At 37.6% G+C, this 14,172-nt stretch overlaps 3 protein-coding genes across 3 annotated transcripts; 2 read left to right on the forward strand and 1 right to left on the reverse strand.

Moving 5' to 3' along the window:
• Window positions 1-4,420: 4,420 nt before the first annotated feature.
• On the reverse strand, window positions 4,421-5,425 carry LOC111417739 (chymotrypsin-2-like). Its single transcript, XM_023050107.2, has 2 exons — window positions 5,266-5,425; window positions 4,421-5,212 (listed from the first exon to the last, which is right to left on the reverse strand). The coding sequence occupies exons 1-2, from the start codon at window positions 5,354-5,356 to the stop codon at window positions 4,479-4,481; spliced, it is 825 nt and encodes a 274-aa protein (XP_022905875.2). The 5' UTR covers window positions 5,357-5,425; the 3' UTR covers window positions 4,421-4,478.
• On the forward strand, window positions 5,401-6,309 carry LOC111417738 (chymotrypsin-1-like). The gene has a single exon (XM_023050105.2). It carries the CDS (start codon window positions 5,494-5,496, stop codon window positions 6,307-6,309), a length of 816 nt encoding a protein of 271 aa, XP_022905873.2. The 5' UTR covers window positions 5,401-5,493.
• A 5,741-nt stretch (window positions 6,310-12,050) lies between these two features.
• On the forward strand, window positions 12,051-12,978 carry LOC111420056 (chymotrypsin-1-like). Its single transcript, XM_023052962.2, has one exon. It carries the CDS (start codon window positions 12,092-12,094, stop codon window positions 12,905-12,907), a length of 816 nt encoding a protein of 271 aa, XP_022908730.1. The 5' UTR covers window positions 12,051-12,091; the 3' UTR covers window positions 12,908-12,978.
• The last annotated feature ends 1,194 nt before the right edge of the window (window positions 12,979-14,172 follow it).

The raw sequence follows: 14,172 nt of genomic DNA on the forward strand, positions 1-14,172 counted from the left end.
AAGGAAGGGCTAGACTTCCTTCTGCCAGACTCGCACGTCGGCTATAAAAGTGCGCGCCCATCCGCCATACCCCATCCATCTATCCTGCCATCGGTCTAGGATCTTCGCTCGTGTCTGTTCCTTGCATAGGCCCTTGGTTCGCAAGTTCTCGGCCCGTTCCCAGGCAAGAAGGTCGTATGGTGGGCAGCCCGCTAAGGCCCCTGCCGCGTCGGTAGATGTTGTTCTATACGCCGACGTGACGCTGATAGACATCTTTCTCTCTATTGTTCGTAGCATGTTGACGTATTTCTTATGTTTCAGCGCATCCTCCCAGGCAGGAGCCGCGTAGAGGACGACCGACCTCACCACGGTGGCTAGCAATCTTCTTCTGCTCTGTCTCGGGCCGCCTATCCTGGGCATGAGACGTGACATGGAGCCCGCGATGCCGGACGCTCGTTCCGTTATTTTCTTGACATGCGTTGTCATTCTTGTGTCTTTATCGATGTTAACTCCCAGGTATTTTACCGACGGAGAGCTTTGGATGGTATGTTCGCCTATATTTACTTGTAGGTTTGTTAGCTTCCTTCTTCCTTCCAGGATAACCATCTCTGTTTTCTGTAGTGCCAGTTGGAGGCCCAGTCCCTTTAAGATCTCTTCTATTTGGGATATGCAGTACTGCGCTTTGTCCATTATCTGCGTTCCATCGGAGCCTCGCACAATCACCGCCAGGTCGTCGGCGTACGCAACTACTCTTACGTTCTCTTCAAGGCGCATTCTCAACACTCTGTCATAGCATAGATTCCAGAGAGTTCCCGCTAATACCGATCCCTGGGGTATACCGCGGTAGACAGGTCTCTCCTCGCCGCCTGGAAGTATTATGGATCTCTCCGTTAGGTACGAGGATACAATGTTATACAACTCCTTCGAGACGCCTTTTTCTCTCATTTCTTTCTTCACCTCTTGCCAGGACACCGTATTAAAGGCGTTTTTTATGTCAAGGAGTATCATCACCTGATATGGTCTGTGGGTGAATGACACTTTCTTTATCTCTTTGTTTTCGTTAATTACGTCCATCACGGCGTCCACCGTACCGCGCCCTTTTCTGTATCCATACTGGTAACCCAACCCAACCCATCTCAACTCAACTTAACCCAACCCATCTCAACTCAACCCTCACCCCAGTGAGCTTCCTACCACTTGCAGCGCTTCCGTTGAGCTAGTTCTATATGCACTCAATCTTCTTATCAGAACTCCTCTTTGTATCCTAGTAATCTTTGTTAGATTTTTCTTGACTTCGCACGCGTCCTTCCAAGTCCTGCATGCGTATGGTAATTGAGCATAAATAGTCGACCCGATTATCTTTCTTTTTGATGCTGCTGGACCAAAGATGGACCCCATGATTCTGTGCAAAGCATGCACTGTTTTTTCTGCTTTCTTCACTTTTGCTTCAACATGTTCATTCCATTTTAGGTCTTTTGCCAGTTTTCCCAACCCAATTCAACCTAATCTAACCCAACCCAATTCTAGGGATTAAGATGATCAAAAATCATCGGCATTAAAGACCTCCCAAATAGTGTCGTTGTATAACTCTTGATGTTGCTTACATATTACAAACTAATTGATTTTCATGTCAAAGATGTCGTATGTCTTTTTAACAGTAGTGTTCGAAAGATCTTATGCATGTACAAGAAGGATGAAAAAATGTGTTGAGAGCAGAAGGATTTATTAACCTATGATATTTTGGGCTTAGCTGTTCTAGTCTACAGATGGGAAACAATACGATCTAGCGATGAGTAGAATGTTTCAAATTCATAATAATAATAACTTTATTAGTGCTCTATGCCAAAGGCTTACACACGTCATTTTAAACAGAATATACAACAAAATACAGACGCAGAAGCCGAGAAGAAAATACAATAAAAATACATTCTTACAATGATAATATCACTCCTTATAAACTCCTCGACTGAGTAGAACGCAACCGACATCAAGAAATTCTTTATACCAGTTTTAAATTGCTTGTGTTGTCGTGCCCTAATAGATTTCGGTAACTTATTATACAAAATCTGACCAGTATACAAATGACCTTTCTGCGTTCTACTCAACCGAAAAATCTACGCACATGTTCGTACGGTTTCTGGTAAAGTAACTATGCACGTCGGCGTGCGTCTTATACTGTTCATCATTACTATGAATATCTAGCAAACATTTCAGAATAAACAATGATGGAAGCGTTAGAATATACCATAGTCAATCATCGAGTGTATCAGCGCATAATAGGCAGTTTTGGCCACCTCGACAGATACCGAGCTCATTAGTCCACGTAGTAGAAAAATGTTTCTTGAGATTTTTACCAATTTCAGTCACATGAACATCAAATTTCACATCTCTGGAGCTCACCGTTATGCCCAGCAATCTAGCAAGGGGGAAATCACCCACACAGTCCCGTTTAAGGGTGAAAAGTGTCTGAACCGTTTTGTCTTTGTTCAAACATAGTTCATTAGCCACACACCAGTCGTTTGCAGCAGTCAACAGTTTGTTTGAGGAAGACATTACCTCCTCGTAGTTTAACCCGTAACTACTTTTAAGTGTAACTACTTTTAACTGTTATTTAACCCGTAGTGACAGTACAAGTGTAAAACTAGAACTAACACTATACCTAGAACTAGAAACGTTTGGGTTTAGCCGTCTTTAGAGACGTGCGGCTAAACCCGAATGATTCTAGTTCTAGGTATAGTGTGAGTTCTAGTGATAGTGTAAGTGTAAAACTAGAACCAACACTAGACCTAGAACTAGAAATTTTCGGGTTTAGCCATCTTTAGAGATGTACGGCTAAACCCGAATGATTCTAGTTCTAGATGTAGTGTGAGTTCTAGTGATAGTGTAAGTGTAAAACGGAAACTAGCACTATACCTAGAACTAGATTCATTCGGGTTTAGCCGCACGTCTCTAAAGACGGCTAAACCCGCATGATTCTAGTTCTAGATATAGTGTGAGTTCTAGTGATAGTGTAAGTGTAAAACTGAAACTAGCACTATACCTAGAACTAGAATCATTGGGGTTTAGCCGCACGTCTCTAAAGACGGCTAAACCCGAATGATTCTAGTTCTAGGTATAGTGTGAGTTCTAGTGATAGTAAAACTAGAACTAACACTAGACTCACACTATCATTAGAACTAACACTAGACTCACACTATCATTAGAACTCACACTATATCTAGAACTAGAATCATTCGGGTTTAGCCGCACGTCTCTAAAGACGGCTAAACCCGAATGATTCTAGTTCTAGGTATAGTGTGAGTTCTAGTGATAGTAAAACTAGAACTAACACTAGACCTAGAACTAGAAATTTTCGGGTTTAGCCGTCTTTAGAGACGTGCGGCTAAACCCGAATGATTCTAGTTCTAGATATAGTGTGAGTTCTAGTGATAGTGCAAGTGTAAAACTGAAACTAGCACTATACCTAGAACTAGAATCATTCGGGTTTAGCCGCACGTCTCTAAAGACGGCTAAACACGAATGATTCTAGTTCTAGGTATAGTGTGAGTTCTAGTGATAGTGTAAGTGTAAAACTAGAACCAACACTAGACCTAGAACTAGAAATTTTCGGGTTTAGCCATCTTTAGAGACGTACGGCTAAACCCGAATGATTCTAGTTCTAGATATAGTGTGAGTTCTAGTGATAGTGTAAGTGTAAAACGGAAACTAGCACTATACCTAGAACTAGAATCATTGGGGTTTAGCCGCACGTCTCTAAAGACGGCTAAACCCGAATGATTCTAGTTCTAGGTATAGTGTGAGTTCTAGTGATAGTGTAAGTGTAAAACTAGAACTAACACTAGACCTAGAACTAGAAATTTTCGGGTTTAGCCGTCTTTAGAGACGTGCGGCTAAACCCGAATGATTCTAGTTCTAGATATAGTGTGAGTTCTAGTGATAGTGTAAGTGTAAAACGGAAACTAGCACTATACCTAGAACTAGAATTATTCGGGTTTAGCCGTCTTTAGAGACGTGCGGCTAAACCCGAATGATTCTAGTTCTAGATATAGTGTGAGTTCTAGTGATAGTGTAAGTGTAAAACGGAAACTAGCACTATACCTGGAACTAGAATCATTGGGGTTTAGCCGCACGTCTCTAAAGACGGCTAAACCCGAATGATTCTAGTTCTAGGTATAGTGTGAGTTCTAGTGATAGTGTAAGTGTAAAACTAGAACTAACACTACACCTAGAACTAGAAATTTTCGGGTTTAGCCGTGCGTCCTCAGACGAATGTTTCTAGTTCTAGATCTAGTGTTAATTCTAGTTTTATTTGTTATTTAGCGCCTGATTGTTGAATATTTTTATTGATCTATCACCAGAACTAACAGACCTAGAATGAAAAAGTTTTTTTCGTCGTTTTACGAATGGGTCAAAGATACGATGACAAAACGGTGATTAGTAAAATTGAGTTTATTATAAAATGATAAGATGTGTGTAAATTGCAATTTTAAAAATTTATTTTAATCCATAATCATGTTATCTTCTATCCAATCTAAATATAACGGAACTCTCGTGTAAACCTCGGGTTTTGTATTGTTGCAATCATCACCGTAGGACACCAACCCGATTTGAACCAACCCCTTATCGGTATAAGTAACCAAAGGACCTCCTGAGTCACCATTACAACTCCCCTTCATTGATCCACTCGTCATACAAAGATTAGTCGGATAAATATCCGAGTAATACTCTCTACATGTGTACCAAGGTATTGTTTTTAATTGGACGTAATTTAAGATTTCCGACGCTACGTTAACTAATTTCTTCCCTGAATTAGTGAACCCCCATCCAACAACTGTTGCAGAAACTGGTAATCTATCATCATCGATATTTGTAGGGCTCGGCTTAATCGGCTGCACATTCGAATTAAAAATAAAGGGTTTTTTAACTCTCGCCAAGGCGATGTCGTTTATCACAGCATCGCTATCATAATTTTCGTGTGTTATTATCTTCTCAACAGTGTGGCGCTCACCTTCGCGCCAAATCACATTTCCCACCGTTATCATTACATCCTCTTCTTTTAAAACATCGTCACCTTCAACGAAACAATGACACGCGGTTAAAACGTAACGTTGATTTATAATTGCGCCACCGCAAACGTGTTGTTCTTCGTTTTGAATGCTTACAACGAAAGGCCATTGCCCATTAATGGCCGGGGTTCCATCGATGATCCGGGTTTTTTTCTTAATTTTAATCACTAAAATAAAATAAAATAAAAATCGATTTGAATTAAGATTGGAATTAAGTTACAGGGTCGATTTTTTCTGTTAAAATCATAACCATCGATGGATTTAATTAATATCGTAATCGCAAAAATAACGAAGATTATTACTTTTAACATTTTAAACAAGATATTTTTTTTTGTAACATTTTACTACAATCAACGTGATAATTTAAACCTACACGATTTGATTGTTTTGTTGGTCACTTCATGCACACCTTTTATTTTATTTATTTATTAACCCACAAAAAAAAACAATGCACATTACAAAACAAATCGAAACAATCTTAATCTTCTTGATAATAAAATGTTACTCCGCGGGATTAAACCAAAACGTAAAATCAAAACGAATCATCGATGGCAGATTATCACCTCCAGGTCTACACACGTTCGTGGCGAGCATCTCCGTGCATGAGTATCATCGATGTGGAGGAACGATCGTTTCAAAATCGTACATTTTAACCGCCGCTCATTGTTGTTACGATAAAGATGAAAATGTCCTGAAAGAATCGAAAATTACGGTGTCGTTGGGAAGCGTTTATTGGGAAGAAGGTAAAATTAGAAACGTTACGAAAATTATAATTCATCCGTTGTTTGATCGAAAACTTAAAAAGAACGATATTTCCTTGTTAAGGATCGATAAAATTCGGTTAAAAAAGAAGGAGATCTCAACGATTAAACTTTACCCATCAAGAATTGACCGTAACATAGACGAAGAAAATTTGTTAAAAGCTACAGTCATTGGATGGGGACTTTTTAATGATGGATCATCTTTAGGTGATACTCCATCCAATCGATTGCGTTATGTCGATGTATATATTGTGCCTGAATATTATTGTAAGATGATTTATTACAAATTTCATAGCACAAATCTTTGCGTAAGTAGTGAGGATATGAGAGGTTCTTGTAGTGGTGATTCAGGTGGACCACTCGTTATTAAACGTAGAAATAAATTTTATCAGATTGGATTGGTTTCTTATGGTGGTGATTGCAATAACACCCAACCGGAAGTGTATACGAAACTTTTTGATTATATTCATTGGATTAAAGATATTATTTCAATAAAAAGTTAAATATTTTTTAATTCAACAAAATCATTGTTCAACCCAACCCAACTTTCTTCCATAGTCCTCGAAAAGGAACTCTAGTTCTTCCTCCTCATATCCAGTGTTTTATAATGTCCTGGAACTTCTTTTCGACCTTAATGATTCTTAATAATAAGCGTTTTATTGTTTCTTTTTCTCCCTTTCCTAATATAATACAATACAATTTATATATACAACCTCCAGATCCTCTACACACATCTTATTTTAGCCGTGCGTCTGAGGACGCACGGCTAAACCCGAAAATTTCTAGTTCTAGGTCTAGTGTTAGTTCTAGTTTTACACATACACTATCACTAGAACTCACACTATATCTAGAACTAGAATCATTCGGGTTTAGCCGCACGTCTCTAAAGACGGCTAAACCCAAATGATTCTAGTTCTAGAAATAGTGCTAGTTTCAGTTTCACACTTGCACTATCACTAGAACTCACACTATATCTAGAACTAAAATCATTCGGGTTTAGCCGTCTTTAGAGACGTACGGCTAAACCCGAATGATTCTAGTTCTAGGTATAGCGCTAGTTTCAGTTTTACACTTACGCTATCACTAGAAATCACACTATACCTAGAAATAGAATCATTTGGATTTAGCCGCACGCCTCTAAAGACAGCTAAACCCAAATGATTCTAGTTCTAGGTATAGTGCTAGTTTCAGTTTTACACTTACACTATCACTAGAACTGACACTATACCTAGAACTAGAATCGTTCGGGTTTAGCTGCACGTCTCTAAAGACGGCTAAACCCGAATGATTCTAGTTCTAGAAATAGTGCTAGTTTCAGTTTCACACTTGCACTATCACTAAAACTCACACTATATCTAGAACTAGAATCATTCGGGTTTAACCGTCTTTAGAGACTTGCGGCTAAACCCAAATGATTCTAGTTCTAGGTATAGTACTAGTTTCAGTTTTACACTTACACTATCACTAGAACTCACACTATACCTAGAAGTAGAATCATTTGAGTTTAGCCCCACGTCTCTAAAGACGGCTAAACCCGAATGATTCCAGTTCTAGGAATAGTGCTAGTTTCAGTTTTACACTTACGCTATCACTAGAAATCACACTATACCTAGAAGTAGAATCATTTGGATTTAGCCGCACGTCTCTAAAGACGGCTAAACCCGAATGATTCCAGTTCTAGGAATAGTGCTAGTTTCAGTTTTACACTTACGCTATCACTAGAAATCACACTATACCTAGAAGTAGAATCATTTGGATTTAGCCGCACGTCTCTAAAGACGGCTAAATCCAAATGATTCTAGTTCTAGGTATAGTGCTAGTTTTAGTTTTACACTTACACTATCACTAGAACTCACACTATACCTAGAACTAGAATCGTTTGGGTTTAGCCGCACGTCTCTAAAGACGGCTAAACCCGAATGATTCTAGTTCTAGAAATAGTGCTCGTTTCAGTTTCACACTTGCACTATCACTAAAACTCACACTATATCTAGAACTAGAATCATTCGGGTTTAGCCGTCTTTAGAGACGTGCGGCTAAACCCGAATGATTCTAGTTCTAGGTATAGTGTTAGTTTCAGTTTTACACTTACACTATCACTAGAACTGACACTATACCTAGAAGTAGAATCATTTGAGTTTAGCCCCACGTCTCTAAAGACGACTAAACCCGAACGATTCTATTTCTAGGAATAATGCTAGTTTCAGTTTTACACTTGCGCTATCACTAGAACTCACACTATATCTAGAACTAGAATCATTCGGGTTTAGCCGTCTTTAGAGACGTGCGGCTAAACCCGAATGATTCTAGTTCTAGGTATAGTGCTAGTTTCAGTTTTACACTTACACTATCACTAGAACTCACACTCTACCAAGAAGTAGAATCATTTGGGTTTAGCCCCACGTCTCTAAAGACGGCTAAACCGCTAGAAACTAGTAGCTAAAACTAGTTCTAGTTTTACACTTGCACTGTCACTAAAACTAACATTAGACCTAGAACTAGAAACATTCGAGTTTAGCCGTGCGTCTCATAAGACGGCTAAAGTCAAATGATTCTAGTTCTTGGTCTAGTGTTAATTCTACTTTTAGTTCAATAAAAATATACAACAATCTAGCGCTGCATAACAATTAAAACTAGAACTAAAGCGAAGTTTTTACATGCACGGATTACTGGCGCCAATTCATTTGCATATGGAAATAGCAAAAAATCACTGGCGCCAATAAATTGGTGCCTGTAATCATAGCGCTAATAAAGTTGACGCTACTTCTACCTTTTGGCGCCAGTAACAATGTTTATAAAGAAAACGTGTAACTATTAACTTGTTCGTCCAACTAAAATGAACAAATCGGCTAATAAATCGTCCAAAAAATGGACATGAGAAGAAACAGTTTAATTTCTAGAAACGTATGAACAATATTCCTTGTTTGTGGAATCAGAAAATTCCACAATATAAGGACCGACTAGCACGAAATGAAACAGTCAGAAGGATAGTTGAAATTATAAAAAGCAAAGTTCCTAATTTTGACGAAACCTCAGCTAAAGCAAAAATACGAAGTATACGTAATGCATATACAATTGAATACCATAAAGTACTTTTCACCATAAATCACTTCACATATAAACTTAGAAATTGTGCTTTTTGGCAAATGATACATATGTATATTGTAAGGATGTAGAAGAATCTCTAGAAGCCAAAAATCTTAAAATTGCTTGCAGTTTTACGTGAGCTAGGTTGGCATCTCTTATATGCCTATGTTGTTTTTGTATTTTAGAGGATACTTGCCTCAATAAAACATGAAACTCACTTCAGTCATTCTTAAATGATTAAAAAATGGTTGTTGATCTTCATGGCATAATTCTCTAATTAAAGTACTAGACGCACCTAGGTTATTTCTACGTGCAATCCACGATCTAATCCAGCAACTATGTTTTCGCTTTTTCTTGTTAATAACGTGTGCAGTTCCAAGGAGTACATTTGGAGTACCATATTGATGCCAGCGCGAAGTACATCACTTGACAGCATTTTTATTACTGTGCCAGTACACAATTATAACATTTATGTGGAAACAACTTCGTACTGACGCCAGTAATCCGTGCATTTGGAAACTTAGCTTAACACTAAGACGTCTGAAGACGCACGGCTAAATCTGAAACTTTTTAGTTCTTGGTCTAGTGTTAGTTCTAGTTTTAATTCAATGAAAAATACACAACAACTCGGTCCAGTATAGTGCTAACTAGCGACATCTAGCACTGTCATTAAAACTAACACTAAACCTAGAACTAGAAACATTCGAGTTTAGCCATGCATCTGAAGACGCACGATTTTTCCACTTGGGAAAAAAGCTGACACCTCTAAATCCTTCACCCCACCATTAGGCCGTTGATTTATGTACCGGTAATGTGTATTTATTACCAGTACTAATTTGTAGGCGTATGGGAGTAGTTTGTGAGTCCTTGAGTATGCTTGATTTCGAAGTGCGTGCATAAACAAGTATTTTAATCGATTATATAAAAAACAAATTGAAGGTAAGTGAGCTGCGTTACTGTTTTATTGCAAAAACAGAGTATTCATCAAATTATGAAGCCAGTTCTTTCATATTGTTCGCATATTCCTTGATTTTGTCAAAAAAATATCGCGATCTATGTACAGATCACCGGATGCTTACAGTAAATTTTTTTTCTACATTTTAGTATAAGTAGAAGAGGAGTTTTTAAAAATCTCCAAGATGAAATAGACTACTTGTATTCTGAGCATATTGAAACGAATATATTAGCTTTGGCACAAGAAGTAGATGAGCTGACAAACGAGGAAGTCCTTGATGAAGAAAGTACTGAGTTTCCTAATGTACGAGATATTGCCGAGTTTGTTGAGATTGAAGCTCACGATTTGGAAGAAAGTGATGAAGAAGATAATGTACCATTAGCATTTCTCGCACCTGTGCAGAAGAACCGGAAATTGGAAAAACCTAAGAACATAAATGTAAATTGGAGTAAAATGAACCCAACTTATAAAACATGCTGGTCAGAAAAATAAACACAAATTTATGATCACAAAAAATGTGATCAAAACTTTTATTGGCTTTATTGCATTTAGCGGCTACCACATTTTACCAGCTGAGCGCGATTATTGGCCAGACGACGACGATTTGTGACAGCCTATTGTGAAAAATGTTATGAGCAGAAATGTTTATCTTGACATAATGTTTTTGATACATTTTCAGAATAATACCAAAGCTAAATAAAATAGGGGCGATAAATCTTTTAAAATTAGACCGTTGTTAGATATGGTAAATGCAAATTTTCAAAATTTTGGTATATATCAAGAAAATCTGTCCATAGATGAAATATTGTACGGTATTATGGACACTACTCACTAAAACAGTTCATAAAGGGTAAACCAATACGATTTGGTAACAACCTCTGGACACTTTGTGCCGAAGATGGATATTGTTATTTCTTTTTTCCTTTCTACTGGCAAGGAAAGCTGATCACAATCAAAATCTTGGCTAAATCGGAATGATTCTAGTTCTAGATCTTATGTTAGTTCTAGTGATAGTGCTAGTATAAAATTAGAACTAACATTATACCTAGAACTAGAATCATTCGGGTTTAGCTGTCTTTCTATTCCCGAATGATTCTAGTACTAGGTATAGTGTTAGTTCTAGTGACAGTGCAAGTGTAAAACAAAACTAACACCATACTTAGAACTAGAATCATTCGGGTTTAGCCGTCTTTAGAGACGTGCGGCTAAACCCAAATGATTCTAGTTCTAGGTATAGTGTTAGTTCTACATAGTAACAGTGCTAGTGTAAAACTAGAACTAACACTAGACCTAGAACTAGAATCATTTGGGTTTAGTCGTGCGTTTGAAGACCGAATGTTTCTAGTTCTAGGTCTAATGTTAGTTCTAGTGACAGTGTAAGTGTAAAACTGGAACTAACACTATACCTAGAACTAGAATCATTCGGGTTTAGCCGTCTTTAGAGACATGTGGCTAAACCTGAATGGTTCTAGTTCTAGGTCTAGAGTTAGTTCTAGTGACAGTGCAAGTGTAAAACTAGAACTAACACTATACCTAGAACTAGAATCATTCGGGTTTAGCCGTCTTTAGAGACGTGGGGCTAAACCCAAATGATTCTACTTCTAGGTATAGTGTGAGTTCTAGTGATAGTGTAAGTGTCAAACTGAAACTAGCACTATACCTAGAACTAGAATCATTCGGGTTTAGCCGCAAGTCTCTAAAGACGGCTAAACCAGAATGATTCTAGTTCTAGATATAGTGTGAGTTCTAGTGATAGTGCAAGTGTAAAACTGAAACTAGCACTATACCTAGAACTAGAATCATTCGGGTTTAGCCGTCTTTAGAGACGTGCGGCTAAACCCAAATGATTCTAGTTCTAGGCATTGTGTTAGTTCTACATAGTAACAGTGCTAGTGTAAAACTAGAACTAACACTAGACCTAGAACTAGAAAGTTTCAGGTTTAGCCGTGCGTCTTCAGACTCTAGTTTTTTTAGTTTTATACTAGCACTATCACTAGAACTAACACAAGACCTAGAACTAGAATCATTCCGATTTAGCCGTATTGAGTATCGACCTTACAATGATGATTGTAACAATACAAAACCCGTGGTTTACACGAGAGTTCCGTTATATTTAGATTGTATAGAAGATAACATGATTATGGATTAAAATAAATTTTAAAAATATTGCAATAAACACCCACCTTATCATTTTATCAATTAACCCTCCCACATCATCGCGCCGAATTGATTTCAACACAACAATGAAATTAACTCGGTGTTATTTTTTCGTAATCTCTCAAATCCTCTTCTTCGAAACAACGAAATCAGTTCAAAATAGAATCATAAACGGCACAATATCTCTCCCAGCTGAACATCCCTACACAGCCGCTTTAATTTACTACAACGAATATCATTGTGCAGGGTCGATAATCTCACCAAACTACATTCTAACAGCCGCGCATTGTTTCGTCGATTTAAACGTTGATAAAACCACATATTTATCGATCCAACATTTTGAAATTTCCGTAGGCAGCGAAGAATGGGACAAAGGAAAACGGTACAAAATCAAGAGAACCGTGCAACACCCTCAGTACGTAAACGAATTTCTTTATAACGATATAGTTTTAGCGAACATTGAAACGAAACTTCAATTTAACGATCACGTTAAATGGATTCCGCTTTATCCGCATTTTTTAAAGGATAATAAAATTAAGGTGGTTGGAAAAGTTATGGGGTGGGGATACACCAACGATGGGTATTTCTTGAAAGCTGAAGAATCGAAACATTTACGAACAGTCGTGTTAGAATCGATACCGTTGATGGAGTGCAAAAAAATGGCCCAATATATTAGGAAATCCAACATTTGCATGTGGGGGGTTCAAAAGGGGACTTGTACCGGGGATTCTGGGGGACCCTTAGTCGTAAAAATTAACAAGGTGGTTTATCAAATCGGATTAGTTTCTTATGGCACCGATTGTAATAACACCACCCCAGAAATTTACACGAGAATTTCGTCGTTTTATGGATGGATCTCGAAAAATGTGCATTTACCACATCCTTTAACCGGTTATAATTGATTTATTATTTATTTTAATTAAGGTGTTAAAGAAAATCATAAATAAAATCTATAAAATGTTTTAATTTATTTATTTTTTTTATAAACTCAATTTTACTAATCACCATTTTATCATCGTATCTTTGACCCATTCGTAAAACGACGAAATACTTGTGCATCTCTGAGGATGGCTAAAACCGAAACTTTCTAGTTGTAGGTTTGTTAGTTCTGGTGATAGCTCAATAAAAATATTCAACAATCAGGTGCTAAATAACAAATAAAACTAAAACTAACACTAGATCTAGAACTAGAAACATTCGGGTTTAGCCGCACGTCTCTAAAGACGGCTAAACCCGAATGATTCTAGTTCTAGGTATAGTGTTAGTTCTAGTTTTATACTTACACTGTCACTAGAACTTACATTAGATCTAGAAGTAGAATCATTTGGATTTAGCCGCACGTCTCTAAAGACGGCTAAACCCGAATGATTCTAGTTCTAGGTATAGTGTTAGTTCTAGTTCTATACTTGCACTGTCACAAGAACCAACAATAGACCTAGAACTAGAAACATTCGGGTTTAGCCGTGCGTCTCATAAGGCGGCTAAAGCCGAATGATAGTTAGTTCTAGTTTTACACTAGCACGATTACTATGTAGAAATAACACTATACCTAGAACTAGAATCATTTGGATTTAGCCGCACGTCTCTAAAGACGGCTAAACCCGAATGATTCTAGTTCTAGGTATAGTGCTAATTTCAGTTTTACACTTGCACTATCACTAGAACTAACACTATACCTAGAACTAGAATTATTTGGATTTAGCCGCACGTTTCTAAAGACGGCTAAACCCGAATGATTCTAGTTCTAGATATAGTGCTAGTTTCAGTTTTACACTTGCACTATCACTAGAACTCACACTATACCTAGACCGGCTAAAGCCGAATGATTCTAGCTCTTGGTCTAGTGTTAGTTCTACTTTTAGTTCAATAAAAATATACAACAATATAGCATTGCATAACAATTAAAACTATTATTATCGATAATAATAACTTGTTCGCGTCATGTCAATACGGATTTCGTCAGAATCGTAGTACACGATTATGGATTTTGTACACCAGGCAACAGACTGTTATGAAAGAGGCGAGTATATGACAACTACATTTTGCGACCTCAGCAAGGCCTTTGATTATATAAACCATAATTCATTAATAAAGAAGCTGAGTAGGTATAATTTTGATGACAGTAGTATTAAGGTGATTCAATTGTACCTTGGTGGCAGAAGACAAA

Source organism: Onthophagus taurus, chromosome 3, assembly GCF_036711975.1.
Source record: "Onthophagus taurus isolate NC chromosome 3, IU_Otau_3.0, whole genome shotgun sequence".
In the NCBI taxonomy this organism is placed as follows: Eukaryota; Metazoa; Arthropoda; class Insecta; order Coleoptera; family Scarabaeidae; genus Onthophagus; species Onthophagus taurus.

What these genes read in the sequence shown, in the direction of transcription:
- LOC111417739 (XM_023050107.2), bottom strand. Translation starts at nt 5,356, where the DNA reads ATGTTAAAAGTAATAATCTTCGTTATTTTTGCGATTACGATATTAATT. An exon ending in TAACAGAAAAAATCGACCCT is followed by an intron (nt 5,213 to 5,265) that starts GTAACTTAATTC and finishes ATTTTATTTTAG; the next exon opens with TGATTAAAATTAAGAAAAAA.
- LOC111417738 (XM_023050105.2), top strand. Translation starts at nt 5,494, where the DNA reads ATGCACATTACAAAACAAATCGAAACAATCTTAATCTTCTTGATAATA.
- LOC111420056 (XM_023052962.2), top strand. Translation starts at nt 12,092, where the DNA reads ATGAAATTAACTCGGTGTTATTTTTTCGTAATCTCTCAAATCCTCTTC.